The sequence below is a fragment of the Pyrgilauda ruficollis genome, unplaced genomic scaffold (genome assembly GCF_017590135.1).
Source record: "Pyrgilauda ruficollis isolate IOZ18807 unplaced genomic scaffold, ASM1759013v1 scaffold292, whole genome shotgun sequence".
Classification (NCBI taxonomy): Eukaryota; Metazoa; Chordata; class Aves; order Passeriformes; family Passeridae; genus Pyrgilauda; species Pyrgilauda ruficollis.
Genome location: NW_024524289.1, coordinates 10189 through 19594, shown reverse-complemented (window position 1 = coordinate 19594; position 9406 = coordinate 10189). Strand labels below are relative to the sequence as shown.

General features: G+C 56.3%; 1 protein-coding gene across 1 annotated transcript; it reads right to left on the bottom strand.

Moving 5' to 3' along the window:
* Positions 1–600: 600 nt before the first annotated feature.
* Positions 601–1977, bottom strand: LOC121356300 (splicing factor YJU2-like). Its single transcript, XM_041472541.1, has one exon. It carries the CDS (start codon positions 1810–1812, stop codon positions 853–855), a length of 960 nt encoding a protein of 319 aa, XP_041328475.1. The 5' UTR covers positions 1813–1977; the 3' UTR covers positions 601–852.
* Between the last annotated feature and the right edge of the window lie 7429 nt (positions 1978–9406).

Below are 9406 nucleotides of genomic sequence, written 5' to 3'. Positions count from 1 at the left end.
AGAAAGATCTTGCAGGAGTGTGGCTGAGTCGGCCAGCCCTCGAGGTCTTGAGAGTTGTCAGTTGGCCCCTCAGAAATTCCCCAGAACGTTGGGGTTTTTTCCCTTGGGGAACTGGAGCACTTGGCTGCAAATTAAAACCCAGGACTGGCCAGTGGAGACACTGCCAAAGGGCTAAGGAGAAGCCCCACGGTCAGGGCGCCAGCTTGTAGCAGTGTGGGGTTTAGAGGGTGGAAGCTGCTGCCTGATTCCCAAGAAGCATCTCCTGTGGAAAGGCTGCTTGGGTAGGAATTCAGGCAAGGCAGTCAAGTCCACTTTTTTTGTTTGGTTGGGTTTTTGTGGGTTTTTTAAATTTTTTGTGTGTTTTTTGTTTTTTTTTTTTTTTTTTTTTTTTTTTGGGGGTTTTTTTGGGGTTTTTTTTTTTTTTGTTTTTTTTTTTTTTTTTGGGGTTTTTTGGGGTTTTTTTTTGGTTTTTTTTTGTTTTTTGTTTTTTTTTTTTTTTTGTTTGTTTGTTTGTTTTGGGGTTTTTTTTGGGTTTTTTTTTGTTTTGGTTTTTTTTTTGTTCTTTTTTGGTTTTTTGTTGGGTTTTTTTCCCTGCCAGATCCCATTTCTTCTAGAGTTGTGGCTGCTGGAGCCCAGCAGGCACAGAACAGCAGGGAGGGGTTTGTCCCTGATCTCCTGGGGACAGCTAGAGGGGCTGGCGGTGGCAGGACAGCCCTGTCCCCGCCGTGAGGGGCTGGAGGAGCCCCCCAGTCTGTGCAAAGGTGGGATGTGCTCCGTGTGGGGCTCCAGGAGCAGCAGGGAGCGGGGACAGCCCAGTCCCAGCTGTGTCCCTGCCGTCCCCACCGCGCTGGCTCAGCCGCTGGCGCTGTCCTCGCTGTCCTCGCTGTCCTCGTAGGCTCCCAGCAAACCCAGCGAGGACACGGCTGCTGCGGCTGGAAGCGAGCCGGTGGTGGCCGTGGTTCCTGGGGTTTCCATCCCGTTATCCAGGGCAGGACGTGGCTTCTGCTTCCTGCGGGCCACCAGCCCTGCCAGCCGGGCCCTGGAGCTGAGCTTGCCCGCGCTGCGCTCCCAGCTCTCCGTCCTCGGCCTCTTGCCCCGGGGGCCCTCCCGCAGGACGGCTGCGGGTTTTCTTTGGGCTGCGGGATTTGGACGGCGCTCTGCCGGTTCCTCGTCAGAGTCGGAATCCACCAGCAGCCGGCGGTCCTGGGCCTGCTGCAACATGGCCTTCACCTCCTGCTCGTCCTCCTCCTGCTCCTTGCGCCTCTGCTCCTCCTCCAGCTCCTTGTACTGCTTCAGCATGGCCTCAAAGTCCACGTTGGCCTGGCGCTGGTTGAGCTCCTTCAGCTCCTCCAGGTTCTCCAGGATCTCCATCTCCAGCTTGGAGTCCTTGATTCGGTTCTCCAGGACCTTCATGGGATTGTTGAGCTCCTCCTCTTCCCTCTCCTTCTGCATCCTCTTCTCCTCCTCCTCCAGGAGCTTCTCTGCCTGGAAGTTCCTGGTGGCGCCGTGCTCCGCAGTGTAATCCGTGTTCTTGGGGTCTGTCTTGAAGGTGATCTCGGCCAGGCAGCGCGGGCACTTGATGTAGAAGCGGAAGATGGGCAGCCCCAGGTAGGATTCGTTCTGCACCGTCTCCTTGCGGGCGTTGAACTTCCTGCCCTTGTAGATGTACTCCCCACACTTCTTGCACCTCATGTTGAAGGGGGCCATGAGCCTCACCACGTACTGCCGGTCCTTCGGGAGCTTCAGCTTCGGGATCTTGGCAGGATCGAAGTCCGGGGGGTAATATTTGTTCAGCACTTTCCGCTCCGCCATGGCTGCGGCTTCTCCCGCTCCCCGCGCCGCTCACCCAGCGGGGCACCTTGTGCAGCGGGGGTTTAGATGGTGCAAGTGCTGCCGAATTCCCAAGAGGGCTCTTGGCTTGGTTTGGAAAGCCAGGCGGCTGCTAAGGAAGGCAGGAGCCTCCCCTGAAATGGAAAATGGAAAGGGAATGCAGAGGGCAAAGGCTGCTGTGGGCTCTAGATCTCAGATTATATCCAGGTAGGAATGCTTGGCTCCTCCCCTGGGCAGAGCATCTCCCAATGGGGTGATGGAATTTTATCAGTGTGACTCAATGGCCCATTGACGAAGATAATTAATAATTAATGGCCCATTAATGACAGAAGATCTTTCCCAGAGGGAGGATTGGCTGTGGAATAGATAAAGAAAACTGCCCCATGAACAGCAGAGAGCTGCCCCACATCTAAGAGATGGCAAATAGAATACACACCCCCAGGTAAATCTTTCAACTGAAGACACATCTCCTGTGGAAAAGGAGTGCCCTGCTTGGGCAGGAATTCAGGCAAAGCAGTCGAGTCCACACACCACACTCACCAGGGCTAGCTCATCCAAGAGAGGCAAGAAGGGCCTTTTTATGAGAAATTCCAGCGAGGTTTATTCCAGCAGGCTGAAGGGAAATCGGGGACAAAAGATGAGACCATGTGCTCTGCATCATCTTGGTGGCACAAAGGGCAGGGCAGAGGGCACTGCCCTGCAGGGAAGGAGGGGCAGGCACCAGGGATGGCACAACCTGTGGGGAAACAGGGAAAGGAGGAACCCCAGAATTTGGGACATACGGGGAAGGCAGGCTGGGAGGATCAGTGCTGTGAGGCTCCATGGGGAAGTCTTCTCTTTCAGCCTCCGTGGGGAAAACTCTGGTAGATCTTTCCAGGGTGAAGCCTGGAGGTTTCAAAGGATTGCACACCTGACTGACCTGGCTGAACTGGAGCTGCTGTGGAAGGGGATAGGAAGGATGTTCCCTCCCTCATCCTGCCAGGATTTTGGCTGGAGAAGGTGCCTGTGCAGGCAGAGGGGCAGTTGGGGTGGGATTTCAACATGAAAGGCATCTTCTCCTTCTTCTCTACCTCCCAAAGTCACTGTGTTCTTTTAAAACCTCCCTGCTCTTTCCTTTACTTGCTTCAGTGCAGACCATGACTTGGAAGAATGGTGCCTTTTGCCACAGGCCAGCAGCAGATTCCTGCCCCAGAAAGGCTCTGCAGCCCAGTCCTCAGTCCCACACCACCTGCCTGGGCCAGGTTCCTCCTCTGTTTCCTTCTCACCCAAGAAAAGGGAGTTAATTGTCACCCACGGGCAGCAGAGCCTCCCCACCAGCTGTGCAGGTGCCCTGGCTCCTCCAGGAGTTCTGCACAGCAGGGAAGGGCAGGCTGAGCATCCCAAGCTGAAATACAGCTGGAGACAGACAGAGTTGGGTCAGGAGAAACGGAGCTCTGGTTTGTCCAAGCCTTGGAGCACGGCACGAGCAGGAGGAGGAGGAGGAGGAGGATGTGTTCCTTGGGAGAACAGCAGCCATGAACCTCCCACTCCTTCCTGCCTCTCCCCTCGTGGGAAATACCTGAGCTGTGCACTGCTCCAGCTGCTCCTCCTGTTTCTGCTCCTCCTCCCTCGGTGTGCCTGCGGTGGGATGGGTGTCCAAGGGAAGGTGTTACTCCTGTTCCAGAAAGTGCCAGGAACCTCTGTGCCTGCAGGGTCACATCCCATGGCCTGGCAGCCCAGCCCCTCTCTGGGTGTGTGCAGGGTCACATCCCATGGCCTGGCAGCCCAGCCCCTCTCTGGGTGCCCAGCCGTGTCCCTGTGAGCTGCAGCAGCCAGGGAGGAGCTGTGGGCACTGGGCATGCAGCAGGGCACGGGAATGAGTGCTGGGCCAAGGGAGAGAACTCCTGAGGCGGGCATTAACGGGGAGGTGCAGAGCCAACATCTCCCACCTCTGGCTCCCACGCTCACAAATCCTGCTCTTGGCCCCGTGCCCCTGCAGGGACGGCTGCTGCTGCTCCCCACACAAGTGCCAATGTTTATATGGATGCCACGGCCCCTCCCTCCCCCTCTCCCTCCTCTCCCGTCGTGTCTCACCGCCTCCCTCAGCCCCCTCTGCCTTAGTCAGCTCTGCCTTGCTTTGCTCCAAAAGCCTGAACGTTTTGCACTTGAATATCAAAAGTTACTCTCAGAGCTCAGCAGGCTGTGCCAGGTGTGCAGCCCTGCCAGCTATAGGTGCTTCCACATCTGTTTGCAGCAATACCTGTCCTGTTCCCAGCAATGCCTGTTCTGTTCCTAGAAATACCTGTCCTGTTCCCAGCAATACCTGTTCTGTTCCTAGAAATACCTGTTCTGTTCCTAGAAATACCTGTCCTGTTCCCAGCAATACCTGTCCTGTTCCTAGAAATACCTGTTCTGTTCATAGAAATACCTGTTCTGTTTGCAGCAATGCCTGTCCTGTTCCTAGAAATACCTGTCCTGTTCCCAGCAATGCCTGTTCTGTTTGCAGCAATGCCTGTTCTGTTCCTAGAAATACCTGTTCTGTTCCTAGAAATACCTGTCCTGTTCCTAGAAATACCTGTTCTGTTTGTAGAAATACCTGTTCTGTTCCCTGCAATATCTGTTCTATTCCCTCATCTCCTGTTCCCAGCAATTCCCGTTCCCTCCTCTCCTGCCTTTCCAGCAATGGGTGCTTCCACGTTTCCTGCCTTTCCAGCAATACCTGTTCTGTTCTCTCACCTCCAGCCTTTGCAGCAATTTTGTTCTATTCCCTCATCTCCTGTTTCCAGCAATACCTGTTCCCTCATCTCTTGCCTTTCCAGCAATTCCTGTTCTATTCCTTCACCTCCTGCCTTTCCAGCAATGGGTGCTTCCATAGCTCCCATTTCCAAGCAATATCCTCCACCTCCTGCCTTTCCAGAAATTCCCGTTCCCTCCTCTCCTGCCTTTCCAGCAATGGGTGCTTCCACACTTCCTGCCTTTCCAGCAATTCCTGTTCTGTTCCCTCACCTCCTGCCTTTCCAGCAATGGGTGCTCCCGTATCTCCCATTTCCAGCAATACCTGCTCCTTCCATCCCCAGCCTTTCCAAGAACACGTGTTCCCTCCTCTCCTGCCTTTCCAGAAATTCCTGTTCCCTCACCTCCTGCCTTTCCAGCAATGGGTGCTCCCGTATCTCCCATTTCCAGCAATACCTGCTCCTTCCATCTCCTGCTTTTCCAAGGACACGTGTTCCCTCCTCTCCTGCCTTTCCAGAAATTCCTGTTCTATGCCCTCATCTCCTGTTTGTAGAAATTCCCGTTCCCTCCTCTCCTGCCTTTCCAGCAATGGGTGCTTCCACACTTCCTGCCTCTCCAGCAATACCTGTTCTGTTCCCTCACCTCCTGTCCTTCCAGCAATAGGTGTTTCCTCATCCCCAGCCTTTCCAGCAGCTCCTGCCCCTCACCCCCACCCCTCCCAGCCCCAGGGCAGGCTGTGCCGGGCTCGGGCTCCCTGGTTCTGGCTGCAGAAGGGTGGAGCAGCGGTGGATGCTCCGTGGGTGTCCCCGTGTCCAGCAGGTCCCTCCCTGTGTTTGGAAAGGTGTCTTACTGATGCTCCTGCCTCTGTTCTCTGTCTCCCCACCCCGCTGGGCTGACGATTTGGGGTTCCCCACTCAGCACACAGATTTTGTTCTGTGCAGGAGAGCAGCACAGCAGCACTGGGGTCTGTGGTGTTGGTGTTAAACCCTCCCCTTCCCGAGGGAATGGGTGTGGGGACCTAAATGCTTCCGCAGAGAGGGAGGGGATGAGGGAGAGAACTGGGGAAATGTTCTCAATTTGCCCATCTGGGATTTATCTCTGTGTTCAGTGACTGAATCTCCTATTTAGTGATTAATTGGGGTCCCAGGGGCAGGAGCAGCGTTCCTGCTCCGTGTCCCTGAGCTCTGTCCCTCTCTGCTGAGCCCGGCACACCCCCAGGGTTTTCTGGGCCAGCAGCAGCTTCTCCCTGTTCTGTTTTACCCCCGGCCATAACAAGCCCTGTGCTTTTGCCTTTCTGCTGGAGTTTGTTTTTCCATCTCGAGCTGCTCCACGAGGCCGCAGCAGGGTGCTGTGCTCTGCCTCTGCCGCCAGCCCACAGCTGAGTTTTTGCTTCTCAACAGCTTTGGCCAATTTCTTCTCCCCTTGCCTGGTCCTCCTGGCCAGGAGAGCCACCAAGGTTTATCCTCAAACTGGAACGAACCCGAGGGATGTGGATTCTCCAGTGTGACGTGGACTCAGCCTTGTCTGGGAGGGAACCTCAGTTTGGGGTTAAAACCATGGAAAAGCATCCCCAGGTGGGAGAAGCGTTGGGGTTTGGAGTTGTTGGTTTCCCTGTTCTTCACGTCCGCAGGAAGTGGGTTCTGTGTGTCTCATGTTTTAAGAGTTGCAACTAATGTTTATAAAGAGCTTGTTATTTACGTTTTAAGCACTTTAAAAAAAAAAAATAAAAGTTGTTCAAGCTGTTCCTAGACACTTCTGATTCATTGACAACAGCGTCTGTGCTGACGGCGCCTGGACACTGAGTGACATTTCTGTTTATCTGCTGCAGGAGGAGCAGGAGGAGGAGGAGGAGGAGGAGGAGGAGGAGGGTGTCCAACTCCTCCAGCAGCTTTTCCACCTGCCCTGACAGTCCCTGAGTGCTGCCGTGGGAATGCTGCAGGAACCTCGGGTTCCACCCCAAATCCTGCTCCTGGCCCAGGTGTGGGGCACGAGGGGTTTGGGATTTTTTGGGTTTGTGCTGTGCCCTGAGCTCCCAGGGAGCCGGGCTGGGGTTGGAGGAGGGGTTTGGGATTTTTTGGGTTTGTGCTGTGCCCTGAGCTCCCAGGGAGCCGGGCTGGGGTTGGGGGTCAGGGTGGGCATTGGGGAATTCCTTCCTGGGAAGGGCAAGGCTGGAGTCCCCATCCCTGAGGGCTTTCAGAGCCCTGAGGATGTGGCACTTGGGGACATGGGACAGTGCTGGGGATGGCTGGACTCTGACATCAGAGGGATTTTCCAACCTGAACCATTCCATGATTCCCCCTGCACAAGGGAAGGGAAGGGAAAGGAAGGAGAAAGAAGAAAAGGAAAAAGAAAAGGAAAAAGAAAAGGAAAAAGAAAAGGAAAAAGAAAAGGAAAAAGAAAAGGAGCTGGCTCCATCGGTGCTCCTGGGAGCTCTGCTGTCCCAGCTCCTCTTCCCCATCCCTCCCACGTTTCCCCACTCTGCCCTTTTCCTTCCCAGCTCCTTCTCTCCACTGAATCCTCATCCCTGGAGAACACGAGCTCCCTTCAGCCCCAGAACGAGCCTGCTGCTCGCACAGAGGAGCCCCCCGGCTCTGCCCCGCTGTGTTTTCCCTGCAGCCGCAGGGATGGAGCCCCTGCGGAGCTGGGCATGGCCGGGGGATCCCGGGGGGCTCGGCAGGAATGTCTGGGCTGAAACACGAAATGTTCGGGCTGAAACACGAAATGTTCGGGCTGAAACACGAAACGTTTGGGCTGCGCGGGCTGGGCTGGAGCCTGTGGAAGGGGATCCAGCCCGGGACGGGCGCTCCCGGGGGAGGATGCGAGCCCAGCCCGGCAGGGTGAGCGCCTGCCTGCGCCTCCAGGCTCAGCTGGGCTGGCTCCAGAGCTGCCTCTGCACACGGAGGCTGCCGTGCCTTTGTCCCAGCTGTCCCCCCTGGGGAGCGGCCTGGCACCCCAAAACTCCCCCGTGGAGGGGGGGACCCCGGCTGGGCACCAGCACCCCCCAAAGCTGCTCTCACTGCCCTCCGAGCTGGGCAGGAGAGAAAATACAACAAAAATCCCACGTGGGGAAGAGGGCAGGGAGAGATCCCCCAGAACCCACCAGGGGCTGAAAGGGGCACGAGAGATGGAGGAAATCGGTTTAATTTATTAATTTAATTTATCGCCAGTCAAACCTGAGCAGGGCAATGAGAAATAAATCAATTTATTGCCAATCAAACCTGAGCAGGGCAACGAGAAATGAACCCAAATCTGAAGTCACTTTTCCCCCTCCCCTCCTTCCTTCCCAGGCTCAATTTCCCTCACGCTTCACTCCCTCCTCCTTCCAGGTGGTGCAGGGGGACAGAAAATGGAGCTGTGCTCAGTCCATCACACATTGTCACTGCGCTCCTTCCTCCTCCTCCTCCTCACACTCTGCCCCTGCTCCAGCGTGGGCTTCCCGTGGGGTCACAGCTCCAGGATCTCCTCACAGGAGCCCCCCTGGAGCCCCCCCACCCATTTCTGGATGGGTTCACACTGTGCCTGGGGGTTATGGGGGTCATTCCCCATGGGCTCACACCATGCCTGGGGGTCATTCCCCATTTCTGGATGGGCTCACACCGTGCCTGGGGGTTATTCCCCCTCCCCAAACCCAAAATTGGAGCAAAGCTTCGTTTTTGGTGGGGGAAGCACCCCCTCCTCCCCAGCAGGGAAACACAAGTTGCCAGCCAGGATGGATCTGCTGGGGCTGCCATCAGCCAAAGAATTGATATTCTTCTGGGATTTCACCAAAAAAGTGATAGTCTTATGTCACTCCAAATGGGCTGGGATAAACAGATTCTCTCCCCTCTGCTGTTACCAAACATTCCTGAGTCAACAGCGGGGGGGAGGCAGGGAGGGGGGAAAGGGGGGTGATGGCAGGGCCAGGGTGGCAGCAGGGTGCTGCTCCTCATGCCCTGTCCCATCCCTGTCCCATCCCTGTCCCTGTCCCGTCCCTGTCCCATCGCTGTCCCATCGCTGTCCCATCGCTGTCCCCCCGGGCAGCAGCCAGGCTCTGTTTTAGCAACAGCCCCGAGGAGCAGCAAGCAGAAATGACAAAATACCATTCCCCTGCTCTTTCCCGTTCCACTTTTCACCCCTCAGAGCCCCTCTTCCACCCCTTTGCCCCCGGAGCTGCAGATTTGGGGTCACTGAACGGGGCAGTGCTGAGCTCGCCCAAAATCAGAAACGGCTTTTGTAGGTGGGAAGGAGAGAGGAAAGCGGGAACCCACGGGCTCTGCAGGCACGAGGCACAATTTCCACAGCAAAACGGGCACTAACGCTTTCCCGGGGTGGCAAAACCACGGGATTTTCATGTTTCAGGCGCATTTTTAACTCCCCCGGCCGGGAATCCTGCTCCCGGATCGCCTCCCTCCCGCTGCAGCCGCTCCCCGCGTTTGCGTCCCCGTGCCCTGCCGGGGAATCGATCCTGATCCCCAAACACGCTCCGGACATTCCTAATCCATCCCGCTAATCCGGGAGAGACAATTCCGCGGGCGGCTCCGTGCCCCGCCCGCCCGACCTTGGCGTTATCAGCCCGATCGTTATCAGCTGGGATCGATATCAGCCCGATCGTTACCAGCTGGGATCGATAGCAGTGCAGATCGTTATCAGTGCAGATCGTTATCCCAAAGCCTTATCAGTGCAGATCGTGACCAGCCGGGATCGTTATCAGCCCCATCATTATCAGCTCCGCTCCCGCATCCTGGCCGCGATCAGAGCCGCGGCGGCAATTCCACCGGGAATTGTTCCTGGAATTGGGAGAAACTCCGAGAGCATCGGGTCCGACCATGGCCAGCTCTGCCCGGGCCACCAGTGCCCCTGTCCCCAAGGGCCACAGGGATGGCAC